The 20,909-nt window shown below is 44.1% G+C and overlaps 1 protein-coding gene across 8 annotated transcripts in view; it reads left to right on the top strand.

The window, feature by feature from the left end:
- Positions 1–20,909, top strand: part of TRDN (triadin) — a 334,586-nt gene that overhangs the window by 162,863 nt on the left and 150,814 nt on the right. For all 8 annotated transcript variants that reach the window (XR_008597030.1, XM_054979502.1, XM_054979172.1 and 5 more), the window contains one exon: positions 3,130–3,195. Coding sequence is in view for 7 of the 8 variants with exons in the window: in XM_054979502.1 (XP_054835477.1) it covers positions 3,130–3,195 (66 nt within the window). In the remaining variant the exon portion in view is untranslated. The remainder of the gene's footprint in view (positions 1–3,129; positions 3,196–20,909) is intronic.

The raw sequence follows: 20,909 nt of genomic DNA, 5'->3' as shown, positions 1-20,909 counted from the left end.
GAGGCGAAGTCTATTTGCTGTATGGGCTAAATATAAGAGATATTTGAATGAAAAAACACCAATGTGGATTGTGCCAGCGGAGGTTGTCAATCCAAGGACTAAATATGAAGGAGAGGAGTGGATGACATATCAGAATATTCTTAGAGTGGACCAGAATTTATATAGCATTAAAAAGAATGAAGAATTGCCATTTCGATATGGTTGGTTTCAATACATGCAGATAAAAGATCTGTATGATTCTGATCGGAGAAAAGCAGGTTTGCGGGCCCAGCTTGATACGGCCCAGGTCTCCCAAGCAGAATAACACGCTGACGCTTGTTTTGGATGAAATAGGCCACAATTTTATTGATTACAGAGTAAAGAGCCATGGCAGCGTAGGACACGGATCCCAACATCGGCAGACCCGCCTGCCCACCGATGACGCTCTACCCTATCAGCCCGCCTGCTGAAAAGGGGACACCATGGGATGACGGATGAGGGAACCACACTGGGCGGTAGCATCTGCGTGGTCCCCCGTCACCTGAACACAGGCTTGTTTTGTCAGCCCCCCGAGCTGGGCTTACCACTGCCAAGCCTGGTCCAAGACCCCTTATGGGGATCTCCTCTATGGGAAAACCATGCACACAGGCACTTTCCCCCCACCAAGGGATCGGTGCCCAACACCCAAACTGCCCACCTAAAGTTGTGACAGATAACGTATTAACCTTCTCCATACTGCCCGATCCTTCTAACCGGAAAATTGCAGTAAAACAGCCCAACCGTGTTAACACACACATAACCGTACAACCATATTAACTCCTAACTTAATCCTGTGGAGGGTGGGTGGGGATCGCTGTTCTATATTCAACTGCGCCAGAAGGAGACCGGCCCCGGGACTTATAAAGGGCAGGAGGACCTGAGTGAAAACTCCTTCACTCAGGTCGGGCAACGGCTCCCGCCCCTGTACAACCCAGCCGGCTGATCTAATTGGCTGACTGGGCTCCGTTCAAGACCCACGCTCCCAGCCTGACGCTGCGAGCATGTTCTTGCCGGGGCCGGGAAGACGCCGCTCCTGCTTTCTGTCTCCCTGGCCGCGCGGGCCCGCAAATGCCAGCCCAGGTAAGATCAGTGCCGGGGCTTTAGGGCAGAAAATTCAGAGCAGGAACAGTGTTTACTTCAAGGGGAGAAAATTGATATCTAAAGTGTATAAAATTTTGTTGAAATGGTTTACAGAAGATGAGATAGTTAAGGTTCAAATGGTAAAATGGGCAATAAATTGCAATAAGGATATATTGATGGAAGCTTGGGAGAAATTGTGGAAGGATACCATAAAGATATCAACATGTACCATGATAAGAGAAAATGTGTATAAAATGATTTATAGATGGTATCTTACGCCAAAAAAGTTAGCTAAGGGAAACAGTCAGATGTCAGATAAATGTTGGAAATGTGGGAAACATGAAAGTTCTTTTTACCATATGTGGTGGACATGCGAAAAAGCTAAACAGTTCTGGCGGGAAACAGTAGACACTATGTCAGATATATTGCAGAAAAATGTTGTTAAAAACCCAGAATAGCTATTGTTATGTATGAACCTTGAAGAATTTGATAAAATGGACAGGATAATGGTGTTTTATATGACTACGGTGGCTAGGATACTATATGCACAGTTGTGGAAGACAAAGGAGATACCAACGGTGGAAGATTGGATCTTGAAGACATTGAATCTGGTGGAAATGGACAAACTTATGAGGAAATTACGGGAAGAAGTTGCGGAAGAATATATAATAAGTTGGGAGAAATTTAAGAATTATATGGAGAAAAAGTGGGACATTAAAGGGAAGGTGTGGTCTTTGGATACTTTTTAAGGGGAGGATAGTGCTCTTTTACTTTAACTGAATATAGAGATAGAAATTTTAATATTATATTGGAAAAGAATAATATAGTTTGTGATAATATACCATGTTATAGTGATGTATTTTGTTAAAATACATTTTGTTATAATACATTAGGTTATAATGTAAGACAGGATCTATAGGGTAGGATTATACGATACACCAGATTATGATATATTGTAGGACATTATAATAAATGCCTAATTTAAGTTGTAAGAGGAAAAAATTAGACAATATATCTTAAAGTAATATTGAAAATAACAATAATTTTGAATGTTATAGACATGGTATAGTAGATATATATTATTTTGGACATGGACTATTATAGATTATACTATTATAGATTATGTTATTATAGAGAGTGTATATGTAATAGAATATATGATTTATTACTAGAATATACTAGATACTACATAGTATTAAATATATGGTATATATTGTTAGAATATATTATATGTTATTAGATAACTATGTTATATAAGGTCTAGGATGGTTAAGGATTATATACTAAAAGGTAGTAATGTAAATTAGATGAAGGGAATGGAAAACTGTCGGAAGTCAACGGAAAAGGGGGGGAAAGGGTAGGGGATATTATTATATGGGGGAAACAAAATAATGTGTTTTATGTGTGAATTGATATAATGACCCATCCAATAAAAATTAAAAAAAAAGTGTGGGGAAAGGAAGTGCAACTCATGTTTCTTTCATCTTTCTGTGTAACATTAAAAGCCGTCCTTAGGATCATTTGTACATAACATAGCTCATTAAACCTTCATAGCTATCAATTTTTCTAGACAGACACAGAATTATAGCTCACAGCAAGCTATTAGTCAATATTTTTGTCTTCATTTCCAACTGTTTTGTTTAGTCCTTTACGTTAATAGGAGAAAAATATAAGTGTATTCTTTCAAATTAGTAGGTCTTGAATATGTGAGCTTTTTATTATATTGATCATTTGAGCTAAATATAAAGAAAAAGAAATTGAATTGCAAATAATTCATCAATGGCATTTTGTTGTTTTTATTTTTTGCCTTTTCATGAACAGTAACCTTGAAACTCCCTTTTAAATCTCACAGTTTTTGTTTGTTCTGTCTTCTTCTTCAATAATGTATCCTCAACAATTCAGAAGCAAGCTCAATCTCCTCAGGAACTGTTAAAAATAAAAATGTTATCTCTGATGCCAGTGGATATTGTATTTTTGAAAAGAATGGTATGAGTATTTATGAATGCACTTTTATTCCTGTCTTGTGTGTAGGACCAACTCCTCACCTATTCTTATCACAGACTCCAGGAATGACACCGGCCGTTCCAGCTGCTGAAGGCAAGTTCCATTTTCCTTCTTCAAAGATTCACTGATAGATTCCTATGGGGATATTCCTTACCCTGCCTGTATTGAAGTCAACATTGTAACTTTCATTTCATTATATCAAACCAGGTTCAAGTCATATAAGTAGGAAGTTACCTATTTTGGCTCTTGGAGTCAAAGATCACTTTGTGGATTGCATGGTGTACATAAAGAGCTTTGAACTTCTTGTGTGGCTATTTCAGAAATGGTCATCATTAGTTGCTTCATATGTATCTGTAGATGTGAACGGTATTTGTGAAATGATGTTCTGTTAAACACATAGGTTCTGAAAATAAACCATAGCAGTTACTTCTTATCATACTATAATACTTTTTGTTTGTCTGTTTATGATACTTCTACTCTATTATTCTGAGGAAAGTACCCAAAGTGGTAAAGCAGTTTAAAACAGAAGCAAAACCAATAAATATACACGCAAATTTATAAAGCACTACATAAAGCCACAGTAAAGCTAAATATCATTGTAACCAACAGCCAGCTGTGGTGGTTGTTTGTAGAGACAATATTTTATGGGCACCAGTGAATCAGTTTGTGATCTAAAAGATATGTTTCAGAATTCTCTGTAAACACAGCAAAGCATCATGAGAAACACTTCTCAAATTGTGCAGTATGGCTGTATGGGGTCTTGACCAGGACTAGGATTTGTTCCCTTTCTGATACATATGGGGGTCTCTTGGGTTACCTACAGTGCAGTCTTATCCAGAATTACTGCTGGCTAAGCCCACTGAAATCAGTAGGCTTAGACTGGAGTAACTCCCTAGTTTGCTTCCTGTCTTAAAACACAATATCCTTCAAGCAGACACCATTTCAGATTTTATTGATGAAGAAAAATATATTTTAAAGTGAGATTGGGCACAATTCTCAGGAAGTTAGGTACCCTTGTGTCTATATTGACCATTAAATTGCAAAAAAGCAATGTGTTTTAAGAGGGTTTGTTGTACTTATTTTTATACTTTCATACTTATTTTATACTTCGTACTTATTTTTATACTTATCCATCACAATATTGTTGACACAGAATGGTCACTTTTTTAAATCAAAGGGTGTTTGGCATATCACAACAGCCCATTTAACTGATTCTAACTATAGTTAGAGAACAATGATTTAGCCAGAGCTATACTTCAGGAAAAATCATACAAAATTTTAAACTTAAATGGAACTGATTCACTCCTGCCTTCCTTAAAAGGCACCCTCTGGCTTAAAGCATCTCCATCAGATTCCTGAATGCGTTTTTCTTGAAAGCCCACATGAAAGATTCTGTGATCTCTCTAGGAAATCTACTTCATTGCTAAACCATTCTTGCAGCTATGTAACATTTCCAAATGCTTTACCAGAATCTGCAGCTTTGTGCTTATATTAAGTGCTTCTTGTCCTGTCCTCAGTGGATAAAAAGAACAGTTGTTTATCTTTTTCTGTTTGATTTGAAAATGATTTATATATTCCCCCTTAATCTCTCTTTTACTGTACACTAACAAATCCAATTCTTTCACTGTCCTTAATTCTTTCTGTTTAGTTCCAAGTAATCATCTTGCACTGTAGTGGCCAGAACTGAACACAAAATTCCATCTTTTATTTCTGTCACTTTCCTTTCTTTAGCTTATGGTCTTTACAGTTTTTCCTCTGTTTCATTAACTATTATGTAATGTCTACGAAACCAATAAATTCTGTTTGGTGTTCTGGAGTCTCCTCTTGCAACCTACACAGCAATGGTATTCCAAAGCTTTATATTTCTAAGCTTCATGAAATGCTGTGAACTCATTCAGCAACACTATTGTGCATCTTGGCAATCTCTCAGCAGGAACACTGCAATTTCTCTAAGACAAAATATTTAAAAGTTGGATATTTAAAATTTGACATACTTAAACATGAGGAAAACATATTGCCAGCCTAGTCAGAATAAAGAGACAGACACCAAGCTTGGATCTAAGGGCCACTTTATTACCTACATACAACTATAACAAGCCAAAACAGCATCAAGGGCCTAAAGCAGTACAGGTCAAGCCACGGGGTCCACCGTGGACCACTGCCTTGACCTGTCTGGGCGAGCCCCGAAGCCCCGGGTGCGACCCATCCATGGATAGTGCGGACCTGGCCAGCCAGGCAATTTGGTCACCTCCCTGTTCAAGCTCCTGAATGCCTCAGCCGTAGAGCAGTGAGGGAAGGACTTGCTGCGGGGGTTCCCGAAGGCAGCCTGCCCCTGTAGCCAGCAGCTGTCGAAGCAGTACCAGCCGCTACTGGCAGGCTCCTCTTCCCAGCAATAGGGAAGTGCCAAGGGTGCTCACCGGCCCTCACCCTATCTCAAACCCAAACCTGCCAACGCCAAGGCCAAGCCTCTGCTTAGGCCCTGGCGCCCCACTGGTAGCCTAAGGCTAACCAAAGCCCTTGCCACAAATCTTCCAAAAATATTCTGTTGCCTGTTTCGGACAGGTGCACCCCATCACCTCTGTAGAGGTCGGGAAATTCGGCCCTGATCCTGGGGTGAGGCAAATAAACGCCTAACCCTTCCCCCAGAGCCTTCTAAATGGCCCTATTGGCCTTCATTCTGGCCCTCTCAATAGCTTGGTGATCTTCTGCTTCCCTCCAAACCCGCCGAGGGACCATTGCTGACCACATAATCAGCACCCCGGGCCATTGGTCAGCAATGGTACAAAGATCCAACTGTGCCTGTGAGGACAAGGCTCTGCCTTGCATGAGCCCAAGATCATTGCCGCCCAAATGAACAACAAGGATATGAGGAGGAGCAAGCCGCTCCTGCCCCAAACAACAAGGGCAACAAGCCAGACCACCTAAGGCCACGCCCGCCCATCCACTCAACTGTGGCCCATTCACTCAACCCAAGCTGGGATCCCGTGGGTGTCCTCCATGCTTGATGGGCTGCCCTGAAGACAAAGCTGTGCCTGCATATCAGGATCTGCTGCTTCCTTCCGCGAGACACAAGACCTAAGAAAAACAATCAATTAGTGACCACTCAGAAATGTGATAAAGGATAGACATATGAACGGTAGGCAGAGGACCTCCACCTGCCAACCCGCTGAATCACCTGCCCAGAATACCCCATGGCTGCTGCCGTTGATGGAGCCCCAATCTGAAACAAATGGGTGCCAAAATTAACCCTGCTCAAACCCCACTTGGTTAGAGCCCTTTTGGTAACTGTCCAAAACTGGTACCGGGTCAAGGGGGAACCATCCTGGTGTTGAAATAAACTGCCTTGCTCCTCCCCCCTCACCTGTCAATACCGACGCAAGGCCCGTACTGGGCACAGCTCACGCTCAGCACAATAGCCCAAGCGAATTACCACCCCTCTACGCTTCTGGTCTGTCTTAGACCAGCGGATCCTGATAGAAACAGAATCAGCTCCCAATTCCAGGTCACTCGCCATAAGGGCGCGACCTGACCTATCCGTTCCTGACCCAACCACAAGCTCGCTAATGTGCAATGCCCCCCAAAAGGCCGTCAACGCTGCAGCATGGAACGACCGGGCCTCATACTTAGAACTGCAAATATCCACCCAAGCAGCACTAAGCCCTTTAAGCACTGAAGGGGAAATAGGTTCCCTGGGATCTGCGTGAACCCTGCCTTCCTGGGACCAACCCTCAAGCATCTTTTTAACCCGGAAATCGCCTGTGGCCTCCGGCAATCCCCGGGCTTTGCTCATGAAAGCCAAGGCCGCCAGTTGTCCCCTGATAGATTTCACTGCCATTCCATGACTTTTCTGCCGGACACAGAATTGCAAAATGTGGCTAGCAGGAATGGGCCAGATCTCATCAAGACCCGCTTCCTTCCTGAACTCCGCCAGCTGGCCTACCACTCTTTGATAGGCTCTCCTTGTGATGGGTGCGATGGCTAGCTGGATGGCCTGCTGAACTTAGGCCTCCCAAGCTGCCACAGCTCCAGGGGCATCTGCGTTGGCTGCTGATCGGCCTCCGAGGCAAGTTGCCAAAACTGCTTCATCTGTAGGTGAGATAAAGCATCTGCCACACAGTTGTTAATGCCAGGAACGTGTTTGGCCTTAAACAAAATGTTCCACTGGAGGCACAGCAACGTAAATGCCCTCACCAACTGCATAACCCTGGGAGATTTGGAGGTCAAGGAGTTAACCACATGCACCACTGCCTGGTTGTCGCACCAGAAGTGGACCGAGTGGTTGGCCAACTCCCTGCCCCACAGGTGAACAGCAACTAAAATAGGAAAGAACTCTAAGAAAGTGAGACCTCGGTTGGTATCGGAGGTCAGCCACTCAGGCAGCCACTGTTCCACGCACCAGTGTCTCGGAAAGTACACCCCCAAACTCATGGAACCTGAGGCATCAGACGTGACTTGCAGCTCTGCCTCAAGAAGCAATTTGTCATGCCAGAATGTAATCCCATTAAAGTCACGGAGGAACTCAACCCAAACATCCAGATCATCCCGAATGCCCCTAGTAACCCGTAACCTGTGATGAGGTGCACGCAGAGGGGCCATAGCATCGCAAAGGCAACGCAAAAAGGCCCTACCAGGTGCAATCACCTTGCACGCAAAGTTAAGGTGCCCAGTCAGCTGCTGTATCTCCACGAGCGACACCTTTCACTTAGCCCTGAACTCCCCCAGCCATGTTTTAAGGTCATTAACTTTGTCTGAAGGCAACCTCAAGGACTGATTAGTTGTGTCTAACTCAATGCCCAAGAACGTGAGCACTGAAGAAGGGCCTGACCTGAACCCCCAGCTCCTCAGCCAGTGCCATGAAAATGCCCAGAAGCCTGGTACACTGTCCAGACCCTGCCAGCCCCACGAACAAAAAGTCATCTAAAGGGCCGTGGCACTACACTCGGCTCAGCGCTGCACTTCCCATTCAAGAAAGGAGCTGAAACGCTCAAAGGCCGCGCAAAAAATGGAACAACCCATTGGTAGGGCATGATCCATATAATACCTGCCCTCAAAAGCAAAACCCAGGAGCTCAAAATCTGCGGGGTGAACTGGGAGAAGGCGAAAGGCAGACTTGATGTCGCGTTTTGCCATCTCCACCCCTACCCCGCATCTGCGCACCACCTTGACCGCTTGGTCAAAGGAGGTGTACCGCACAGGGCACAGATGCTCTGGTATAGCATCGTTCACTGAGCTCGCTTACGGAAAAGATAGATGATGGATCAGGCAGAACTCACCCGCCGCCTTCTTTGGCACCACGCCCAAAGGAGAGGCCCTAAAATTGGGAGTTGGAGGGGCCGCAAATGGCCCCAGAACCCAGCCCTCAGCACATTCTTTCCTAATTTTTTGCCTCACAATGTCCTCCTTACCACAAACTGAGCATAAATTATCTGCTATAAATGGGGTCCTAGGCCGCTGAACTGGTATCCTAAAGCCAAATTTAAACCCTTTTAACAAGTAAACTGCATCCTCAATATTCGTATAAACTTTTAACAAGCGTTCAAGGACCTTCAGCCTTACTGAGCTGGGCCCCTTTTCCAGGTGCTTGATGTCCCCCTGTACTACCACCCCCTGGCTTCTTGCTGCCCCAACCTTGCTTGAGCTTTGTACATGCCGTATATGAGTGGGAACCTGCACATGAAAAACACTCATGCCTCAATCGGCAGGGCTTTCGGCTACAGTTGCCCTTGTATGCAAAGTCCCAATACAGCAGCTGGGGTTGAACCTGCTGCCCTGAGTGCTGGGAGTTTGTGAATTACGCTGCACCAGATGGCCGCTATCAGAGCGGTCACCCAAATTTGGCTTAGCTGGGGACATTACCTGAAGCCATAATTGTTGATGTATACGGTCCCATGGTAAAGTTGGGTTCATGGCAGCCCTCATTTGGAACTCCTCATCATACTGCATCCATGCAGCACCCGAGAAGCCCGTATACCCTTTTAAGATAATATCTAAATACTGGAACAGAGACGCAGCCTTATGAGGCTGTGCCCTGGCCAGCACCCCTGCATAAACTAAGAAGCCAGGTAACCAGTTATTCCATGTTCTGTCAACGTGCCTCCTCTTCAAGCGCTCCTTGTCTCTATCATCCATCTCATCCTTATCTTTCTTTTCCAATTCACGGAAAAGAAGAGAAGAAATATCCACATACTTTCCACACAGGATTTTGTCCCTCGTTGCCTGGGTCAGGTGATCCCCAAGAGGTAATGCTGTGCCCCCAAAAGGTAAAGCGTCAAACAGGACTTGGCCATAGGCAAGCGTGGAATAAGGATAAACTCCCCAAGGAGCGCCTGTGCACCCAAGCCAACCCACCGGCATCCCTGAATATGTGGAACTCTCCCCCCCCCCAAAAAAGTAGATGGGGGAATTGCCGGCTGCTGTAAGGAAGGTAGCCCAGAGCCCTGGTCTGACCAAGTCATATTACTACCTGAAATGGCTGCCATTGGATATTGTGTATAAGCCCCTAAGACTGGGCCCGATGCCGGATAAGCTGCTCCTTGCCCCCAAGGGCCCCAAGGCCAGGAAAGACCAATAAACTGCAAAGCCTACTTACCCTCAGGTTCGACCAGGTCAACAGCCACAGCCACCAGTGGCGCTACCTCAGACCAGTCTGGCACCAACTCCACCGCTATCTCTTGCGGTTCTGGCTCCACCGTCCCCTGGGCACCGCTACCCTCACTGGCTGCTGCTCCGGAGGCACCTTCCAAAACAGACAGACGTCTCAATATGTCCCTGTTCATAGCATCCCTAGAAGCCTGCCTGCCTGGCCGCGCAATGGAAGACCCTCATTTTGCTGCCCCACTAACTCCCTTGGCCTGCTCTAATGCAGCCAATTGCTTCAAAATTTCAAGCTGTTTGTTATTAGAATCCTCTTCATCAGAAGAAGATAATGCCGGAGGGGGCCTTTTAGCAGCTGCCCTCCTCGCTGGTTGCTTCCCCTTAGGGGTACCAGCACCTTTTTTAGGAGGCATAGTCAGTAAACCAAACAGCAGGGTGCCTGAACAATAGTTGCTTACTCGCAAAATGGCCGCCCTTCTTCCCCCTACTCAAAATGGCTGCCCTATTGAGCAGCTAATTTCCCCACAAAATGGCCACCAAGACCAGGAAAGCCACAGCAGGCTGACCAATTACCCAAGTCTCGTGGCAAGCTAAAAGGCCCAACAAACCACAGCCCCAAAGAGTGCTAAATTGGTATCGTAATATGCCCCACTATGCCTGCACCTTACCAGTGCCGCAAGGCACGCAGGGCCGCACCCAACTACCCCTTACAGACGCTCTACCCCCACAAGGCCTAAAATGCCCCATGGCTCAACTGAGACCTCCTTTTTAAAATTTTTTTTTAATTTTAATTACTAACATCAAAACTACAAACAGAAAAAGGAAACAAGGGAGGAGGGAAAAAACAACATAAGAACACAGACTACAACTACAAGTATTGAATTCCCTTCATAATACAATTATTTAAAGTTAAACTTTCTAATATGCTATTAGATTGGTAGATCTTATAAGATACGAACTACAGTCAGGATCAGGTCTTCTCCCCCCCCCCCCCGTGTCTCGGTCTCAGTTCTCTTTGAACAGCTACAATAGCTGCGCTCACTCCCTCCTCCCCACTCCCCCCTCAGATTCTGGATCTTCTTCTTGCTCGAACTCTTGATGATTAAGCACAAAATCCCTCAGCTGTACTTCCGATATTATCTTGTAGGCTTGGTCTTTATATCTAAACCAGATGCCTTCCAGGAATAACCATTTGTATTTTATATCACACTTTCTCAGAAGAGCTGCAAACCTTTTGTATTTGAATATTCTTTTCCGAGCTAAAAATGGAACGTCCTTCAATATCTTAACCTTGTTGCCAAGAAAGTCCAAGTCCATGTTAGTCGAATTATATAAAATGGTGTCCCGAGTCTTCTTAGATAAAAAGTCAATAATAATCTCACGAGGCAGCTGACACTTCGTTGCATATTTTGAAGATGTCCGACGGACTTCCAGAATATCGTTTTTTAACTCTTCTTTAGTTGCCTTTGCGAATGACGCCAAAAGTTCCGACACCAAATCCTTTAAATTTTCACTTTCCTCCTCCTTCACATTCTGTAAACGCAGTACCGTCTGAGCACGATCCACTTGTAGTCCTATCAATTGATTCTTTGTTTGTAGCTCTCATGAGTGTTGCATTTTCACAAGCAGATTTCTCTGCCTCGAGCGCTACATCTTTAATGGTTTTCACTTTGTTTTCAACTGAGCCAACCCTTTGTCCGATTTTGTTTAGCTTATCAACAAAGGGCTTCATAGCTTCAACGACTGACCATTTAACCACCTCTTCAAGAGTCTCTCCCTTCCCCTGCAATGCAGCCAAAACCGATTTGCCCACAGCAGGGCTCTGCTTTTTCGTCGCCATCTTAGGGGGGGGGGAGTCCGCCAGCTAAGTTCCAAAACTCAATGAAGGGGAAGATATTCGAACCTTCTTAAGCTTCAACTCCCACCAATCCTTCGCATACGCTTAGAGTAACAGAAGGGATCCGCTTACTTACAGGCTTTTCACCTTAAATCTGCTTGTTTGTTTTTTTAAAAAATTTAATATCTAACATGCAACTACTACATACATACATAACCTACAAAACAGTAACTACAAAAGACTACAATAACACAAGGGATGGGAAAAAAGGGAGAAAAAAGAGAAAGGGAGGGAGTGGTGGAAAAAAGGGGAAGGTGACCTACAAACACTAAACACTACATTTCAATGCTTTCCCTTCATACTGCCATAGTAAAAAAAAATAGCTTAATAAAATAGTGACGGAGTGGTTGATCATACAAATTACAAATTACAGTTCAAATTAAATCTTTTTCCCTCCCCTGGGCCTCGGGCGCAATTCCCTCTGCGCAGCTACCGTCAGAGCGCCCATTGCCTCCCCCCTCCCTTCAGGCTTTGAATCCTCTTCTTTTTGCTTGGTGTCTGGTCCCAATTCTGAATTTTTATCCACAAAATCCCTTAGCTGATCTTCCGAATTAATCTTGTAAGCTTTATCTTTATAACTAAACCCGATTCCTTCCGGGAGTAACCTTAAATCTGCTTGTTGCCGTTCTCCATGGCCCGGCAGCACACCATGTGCTGCGCAAGTCTGCCAGCCTCCGTAGGAGCAGACGGGCTATTTACCCCCTGGATCAACTTCAGGGGGCTCTTCCCGCAGCGCTCCGGACCCTGACCCCCTACCTGGGAGTCCTGGGGGTTAACCCTCGCAGGTCAACCACCTGGTCAAGCTGCTCAGCCGCTTCCTCCCAGACCTGCGGAGAGGAGCATCCAACATGGCCGGGAAAACGAAACTGAATCCTCAACTGAGACTTCCTTAAAGCCATAAAGAGTGGCCTGTGCAACAGGCCGCAGTTCCCAAAACTCAGGCGCAAGCCAGCTCACTGCAGCCCATATGTGCACAGCCGCTGGCGCCCGATGCCTCCCGCGAAGTTGGGTGACACAAGGCACCCAGTGCACCCCTCACCCCACGCCGCTCCTACCCCTCTTAATATGAAAGCGGCAAGGGCTGAAAGCCACACCGCCGAAGCGCCGGCAAATTGCCTCTGCTCGGCCCGCGTGCTTCCCCGCTCTGCTCAGCCGCGCTACCGGCGAACCCGCCACTACTCCCTGGCTCTGAAGAGCCGGAACTCTGCTGTCACAGCCACAATCACCTTTCCTGGTCGCTCAGATGGAGCACGTCTTCCTCCACCAAGTGACTCTTTGCAACTGCGGCTGGGTAGGGCAGAGCAGCCTCCTAAGGCTCTATCTCCGCCCACCCAGCCAACCCTTTGATTAAAGAAGGGGGTGGTGCTGCCTCCTTCTTCCAGGCTGGCAACATATGGCCCCCAGCTTTAGCAGCGAAGCTGCATGCTAGGAATGGGCCAAATTCTCAGAATATATGGTAGCAGAAGATTAGACTGTTTGGTGTGAATGTTTCTTGCCACAAATGCATTTACATTCATCTGTAGGCAAACTTTCCTTGGATAATAAGAATTTGCATCACCTCATCATTGTGCTATATCAGCATCATATATATGTAGCAAGTATTGTTTATTTCCTGCTATATCATCCGAACAAAAATGTTATAGGAGCTCCCACAAAAGAACCCAAACAAGTTAAATTTCAGGCATTCATTAAGGGCATCCAGGAAAGCAGAATAGGATGAGGAGAAGAACTGAGACTTAAGCAAAAGCAACACGTGCTCTGCTGCTTTCAGCAGAAGTCCCATCTCATGCATATTGCCTGGATGAACTGTTCCTTTACAAAGGAGGAAATGATGTGATCATGTGACTGGGAGGAAGTTATGACCCTTCTAAGAAGTCCCTCCCTGTCCATAATGAGTAGAAAGGAGTTTAAACCTGTGACATGGAAGGACAGAGAGTCATGTGAATAGCTTCTGAAACTGATCCAGGAGGATAACATGACCACTCTAAGAACTCAATCTATTATCCCTTGACCAGCAGTAAGGGGTTTCGGACCATTGTTAAAGATAGGAAGAAACTTCTTTTGCTGAGATTTGTTGATGGGCCAATCTTCAAGTCAAATATGCTTCATATTTGTCAGAAAGTGGGGGAGTTTAAAGGAATCACATGGCCCCTCGAGTCATGGGTCACATGCTATTTCCCAGCTAAGTAAGAAAGGCATGAGATGAGATTTCTGCTAAAAGGGCATGCACCTGTCACTTTTGCTAGAGCCCCATTTTTTAAAATCTGAGGTATCCTCCTTTATTCTTTTTAAGGCAAAGGGAGAGCAGTTGAGTGAATGGAAGGGAGAATGAGGTGCTGAGGAGCTGACTAATGTGTTAGATGCAGTGCAACTAAGTAGATTTTTTTGTTGATCAGACTGGAAAGCAATAGCAGGTCCTGGCATTTAGGAGGGAGTAGAAGGTGATTGGTTCCAACACATCTGCTGATACATTGGCTAGAAGGTTTCTACGTGTTAATTCAAATGGTTTCCTGTTCTTCTCATAAGAAACTTCTAGAGGTTCAATAATAATTCTGAAGATTGAAGGAGACAAGTTTCATATTATTTGCAACAAATGTGGTAGTATATATTTAAAGGCTCTGAGCAAAGATTAACAAAATAATGATTTAAACTATAGAACGATAATTGCTTCTTTCAAAGTGAACATTAACAAAACAATTAGCTGAACTGGAATGTAAAACTGTAGGTCAAAAAAAGAAATAAAGCATGGAAATCATCACATTATTGAAATGTACTAGTTCAGAAAAATAATCGCCTCTCACATATAAAGTACAGTTTGAGGGTTCAGTGACATGTGACACCGGCCATTATCCAAAATGGCAGCCCTATGCCAGGTGAGTTTCTCCCCTTTCCATAGTATTTATGCAGACTTCCCCATATAATTTCCCCAGTGGCCATCAATAATATGGAGTGCAGAAACAACATTTCTAAACATTATGGGAAGGGAGTGGAGAATTTGATATGGCTCTGCCATTTTTTTGTGACAGCCCAGTTTTAAAGTACATATCATTCCAATCTAACTCTGAAATGGAAGTCAATATTTACATTTTCCTTGCTTTTTAAAAAACCTTCATGACAAGAACAAGTTTATCATTTTCATGACAGTCTATACACTTCTATTTTCTGCCTAGTGAAAATCTGGCAGTTTGACTGAAAAGCACAAGCTCCATATGCACAGTTGAACCTCTGTAAGGTTTTCAGTTGAGAGAAACATTCAAACACACACACCAAATTTCTGGCAGCATCTTCTGCTGACAAATTAAACCAGTTAACAAACCCATTTGCGTTACCAGGTTCAGATTTCATATGTCCACAAATGACGTCTGCAAGGTGTCAGAAAAAGCAGACTAAAATAGTATATAGAGCTATGAAGAATCTATATACTATACATTATCTCCATGTGGTATGAACTGATTTGTACAGGAGCATATGGTGCTGGTGTTGTTCCTGGGATCATTTGTATGAAACAGAACTTTTGTGTCCTATTTTTATATCATTCTGATGTTATGCTTGCAACTATGCTAACTATGACCTGTTTGTGAGAAGAAACTGCCTACATGGCTTATGCAATTTTAGCCATGCAGCTAAACAGCCTGAAAAGCCAAGGAAGAATACTAAGTGAGAAAGAGCATAAAATATAGAAAAAAGAGTTTTGATTTATCCACGTGTAGAGATGGGATCTGAAACAATATTTCTATCTCACTAGAAGCATGGTGATGAACACTTAAATCCAAACTCTTTATGGTTATAATGGAGTTTCCTTTTAAATCTTAGGAATCCAGTTGGACATTCTAAACTTGAATAGCTATAGGATTTGTTTATAAGTTCCAAAAATACTGCTGTAGGGTATAAGAAGGCCAACCCCCCTTCTCAAGATACAGTTCATCGTCTCTGGAAATTAAGGGTTTGGCCTAGGCAAATGCATAGGAGATTTGTGTTCTTGCATCAGTGTTTATTTTGGCCACAAAAGCTAAAAACAGATCTTATCTCAGCTACCCAAAATTAAATTGTCTGTCTTGTAAGGAAAGATTTGTACAGAGAAAAGAATGAAGACTCTTCATGTTATCAATCAATCAGCGGAACCTTGAAGAATACAAATAAAACGAAATGACTGAAATTGAATGATACAGATTTTTTTGGAATACATAACTACTGTATTGTATGTGAGCAACAGTCCTAATACTTATTTCAACTAACAGTTTACAAAGCTTGTATATACATGAAATGTTTCTCTTGTATAAGTCTCTAAGCTATCTTGTTATATGTCAGCAACCAATAGATCATTTACTCTGTAAATATATGCAATTGATTTAATGTTTGCATTAAATGCAAGCAAACAAACATGGCTATGGAAAATGATGCACTAGAAATTCAAAATTACCACTTCCAAGCATTAAAGCATGATAAAAATATCTCCATAACTTTAAGATAGTTATTAAGAGCATAAACTTTGGAAAAGACACTTTTCTTTTTTAAAAAAAATAAGAAATGTTGGCTCCATGCCTGTGCATTGTTGCTTGGGCAGGGCTTGAAAGGAACACAATTCAGATGAGAATACATCAGCATTTGAGAGCACATCTCTGTCCCTCAAATATAAGAATCCAAAGGACAGGACAAATTGTGTGTACAGATAATGTGCAGCCAGGCACCTTAAGCTAGAAAATCAGTTTCAGACATACTTACAAAGTATGAGCTCTTTTTTAAAATGATTTCTGAATAGTTTCTTGGGAAAATGTCTTGCTTGACTTGCTTCTAAGAAGCAAGCCTTCTAAGAAAGTGTATGTGATGGAAAATCGAAAAGAGTCCAGTAGCACTTTTAAGACTAACCAACTTTACTGTAGCATAAGCTTTCGAGAATCACAGTTCTCTTCGTCAGATGCGGAAAGAGAATCTAATGAAGAGAACTGTGATTCTCAAAAGCTTATGCTACAGTAAAGTTGGTTAGTCTTAAAGGTGCTACTGGACTCTTTTCAATTTTGCTACTTCAGACTAACACGGCTAACTCCTCTGGATGTATGTGATGGAGACTGCAGCCTCCATCCACAAGCATCCACAAATGTTTTGAATAAATAAAAGATATAATCTATATGCCCTGTTCAGACATACTTGAAACTGTAATGGCACAGTATTTACATAGAATATTCAGAAGAATATTATGCTGTTTCAATCCTCCCCAGTAAACTAGGCTGCTATTGTTGGCTTGTTTCCCATGATATCTGCGTATGGAGGGTGACTTTCCCAATTCTCCCTTCCTCTGCAACTCATTGAACACCTTGAAATTTTGTTGCTGTGCATTAGCAGACCCGTGGGAACAGCATCAGGAGTAAATTGCAATGAGAGGGGGTTTCCTGGCAGAAATTGGCACCTCCTTTCCCAAAGATGAAAGTATTCCTAAGTTTTCAGAAATGTGTGATTGTAAAAAATCATCCTCATATTTCACCTCTTATTAAATGCATAGAACTGTCAGTAAGCTCTGCAGCTTACTTACAAGGAGCTCTTTTCAAGATAATACCATTTGTAGGGTATTACCATCTGCAAATCACAGTTGCTTGGGTGAACACCAGTTAATTTCACACGGGGATGCCACAAAGCTTTTCAAACAAACAAAAAAGAAAGAAATGGGATCACCAGTGGCAACAATGGGCAGAACAAAAAGACACAACAACATATGGCAATATGCTGTTTAAGATCTGCATTAAGCTATGGAGAGACATTGTCAAGGGATTTGGAGTGCAGTGCCACTAATATGCAGATGACACCCAGCTCTCTTTCTCTTTTTTTAAAATTTTTTTAAAAATTTTTTATTACCTACATTAACTAACAATACAGAGGGAAAGAAAGGGGACAGGGGAAGGAAAGAAAAAAAAAACAGCAACGTATAACAACACTACACTACAAATAATGCTTTCCCTTCATACTGCCATTATTAAGAAATTAAAACTTTGTAAGATATTGATGGAGTGGTTGACCTTGCAAAATACAGATTACAATCCAAATTAAGTCTTCCTCCCCCCCGCTGGGCCTCGGACGCAGTTCTCTCTGAGCAGCTGCAACCGCAGTGCTCGTTCCCCCCCCCCCTTCAGACTTCAAATCCTTTTCTTCTTGCTTGGTGTCTTGCTGAAATTCTTGGTTTTTGTCCTCAAAATCCCTTAGTTGACCTTCTGATGTTATCTTGTAAGCTTGATCTTTGTAACTAAACCAGATACCTTCCGGAAATAGCCATTTATACTTTATTCCACGTTCCCTCCGAAGAGCTGCAAACCTTTTATACTTAAATCTCCTTTTCCGAACTAAAAATGGAACGTCCTTCAGTATCTTAACTTTATTACCCAGAAAGTCCAGATCCGCATTGTATGAGTTGTATAGGATAGTGTCTCGGATCCTCTTAGATGAAAAATCGATCATGATCTCGTGAGGCAGCTGACACTTCGTTGCATATTTTGAAGAAGCCCAACGGACTTCCAAAATGGCGCTTTTTACCTCTTCTTTAGTTGCCCTCGTGGGTGTCGCCAATAGTTCCGAGGCCAGATCCCTTAAATCCTAATTTTCCTCCTCTTTCACATTCTAGAGGCGCAAAATTGTCTGTGTTCGTTCCACTTGTAGCCCGACCAGCTGGTTCTCCACCAGCTTTAACTCTTTATTCGTTGCCCTCGCGAGTGACGCATTTTCCCGAGCAGACTTCTCTGCCCCCCCGCTACTTCCTTAATGGTTTTTACTTCGCTCTCAATTAAGCCCACCCTTTGATCTGTTTCATTCAGCTTGTCAACAAAGGGCTTTATGGCTTCGATAACCGACCTCTTCACCAAGTCCTCGAGCGACTCTCCTTTCCCCTGCAGGGCAGCCGAGATTGACTTGCCCAAAGCGGGACTCTGCTTTTTCGCTGCCATTTTAGGGGGGGGGGGACCGCCGACCAAATTCTGAAACTCAGCGAGGGGGAAGAACGAGCCTTCTTAGCTTCAGATCCCACCACTCCTTCATGTGCGCTTGGAATAACAGAAGGGATTCGCTTACTTACAGGCTTCCACCTAGTTCTGCTCTTTGCCATTTTCCATGGCCCGGCAGCACTCGAGGTGCTGCGCACGTCTGCCGGCCTCCATAGGAACAAACGGGCAATTTACCCCCTGCATCGATTTCAGGGGGCTCTTCCCGCCGTGTTCCAGACCCTGCCTCCCTCACTGGGAGTCCTGGGGGCTAATCTTCGCAGATCAGCCGCCTGGTCAGGCTGCTCGGGCACTTCCTCCCGGACCTGCGGAGAGGAGCGTCCGACATGGCCGAGAAAACGAAACCAAATCCACCCAGCTCTCTTTCTCCTTATCAACTGAGGGTCTCTCTACACAAGACATCTTACCTAGGAACACTCAAGTGAACCTCATTTCACGTGTTGTCCCTCCAGCTTTCCATGAACTTGCTCACACAGTCAGACTTCAATTTGCTCCATCTGAATACATTCATATGTTTGATATCAGTTCCTCTTCAACTGCTAAAAGTATCCCAGTTTCCCCTACAACCATTCATTGAAATGAAGATCTTGACATTTTCTAACACCTTAAAGAAATGCAAAACTAGCAAGTCAAAGTAGCCTACAGTACTTGTTCTTGCAGCAAAAACAGAGCTGAATTGGCACTTTGCCCTCCAGAATCACTTGAAGATGAAATCACATGAAGGGAGCTCCCATGAAAACGGCATTCATGTACGCTGAGCAAGAACAGATGGCATTTGAATTGAGGACTACATACAATCCTGCACTTGAGCATCCCTAGTAATATATTTCTACACTGAGTTGAGTGAGTCTGTAGAAGTCCTCCTGACTCCTCCTGAATGGGTGTTTGGAGAAGGTAATGAGATGGATGAGAGCCAGTAATCTGAACTCAATCCGGATAAGATTGAGGTGCTGTTGGTCAATGACAAAGCTGCTTGAGCACTGAGGAGTCAACCTGGCTTGGAGGGGGTTTCCTTTTGAAGGAGCAGGTTTGTAGCTTGGCTGTGCAACCTGCAATTGAAGGCTCAGATCTCCTTTGTGGCAAGTAGTGCCTGCCATTTATGGGTTTTTGTTGATACACCAGCTATGACTCTTCTTCAAGAAGCACAATCTGGCCACGGTGATCCATGCTTTGATCACACCCAGGTTAGATTACTGTAATATGTCCTACATGGGGATGCCTTTGAAAACTGTCAAGAAACATTTTGAGTATCTGAGAATAAATTGTTACAATTAGTAGATATCTATATTATGTATGCTTATTTGTGACAGTATGTAGTCACTTTGTAGTCTCCGGATCAAACCCAAGGGAAGCCCTACATAGAGCGAGTTACAGAAATCCAACCTGGAGGTGACCGTTGCATGGATCACTGTCATTAGGTCCTGGGCTGAGAGATAGGGGGCTAGCAGCCTGGCCTGCTGAAGATGGAAAAAAGCAGCCTGGGCAACCATCGCAATCTGGGCCTCCATAAATAACGAGGAATCCAAGATCATGCCCAAACTCCTGACCAATGGTACGGGCACAAGTGGTGCCTCCCCAAAGGCTGGGAGATGGATCCCCTCCTCTGACAGCCCACGGCCCAAGTACAGGACCTCCGTCTTCACAGGATTCAACTTCAGCCTGCTCTGTGCCATCCAGACACAGCCTCCAAAGCTCTCAACAGGGCATCAGGGGCAGAGTCAGGTCGATCGTCCATCAGCAGATACAACTGGGTGTCATCCACATATTGATGACAACCCAGTCCAAACCTCTGCACCAGCTGGGCGAGGGGGTGCATATAAAGATTGAACAACAGGTGAGAGAGTATCACCCCCTGCACCAAAGGCTGGCATGTGGACAATCTCTCCCCCAGCGCCACCCTCTATCACCGACCATGGAGAAAAGAAACAAGACACTGCAAGGCCGTCCCTTGAATCCCCACATCAGCAAGGTGGTGGGCCAACAACTCATGGTCGACCCTGTCAAACGCCGCTGAAAGGTCTAACAAAATCAGCAGTGCTGACCCGCCATGATCCAGGTTCCTACAGAGGTCATCCATGAGGGCAACCAACACTGTCTCTGTCCCATGGCCTGGATGGAAACTGGACTGGAATGGGTCCAGGACAGAGGTCTCTTCCAGTAAAACGTGCAGCTGTTCCACCACTGCCCGCTCAATCACCTTTCCCAGAAATGGGAAGTTCCATACTGGGCGGTAACTGGACGGCCTTCAGAAGAGGCCTCACTATGGCTTCCTTCAATGCACTGGGAAAAACCTTGGAGCTCAATGATGAATTCATAATATCCTCCAATTGGGCCCC

This window comes from Eublepharis macularius, chromosome 1, assembly GCF_028583425.1.
Source record: "Eublepharis macularius isolate TG4126 chromosome 1, MPM_Emac_v1.0, whole genome shotgun sequence".
Classification (NCBI taxonomy): Eukaryota; Metazoa; Chordata; class Lepidosauria; order Squamata; family Eublepharidae; genus Eublepharis; species Eublepharis macularius.
This window is presented reverse-complemented; position numbering and strand designations above follow the sequence as displayed.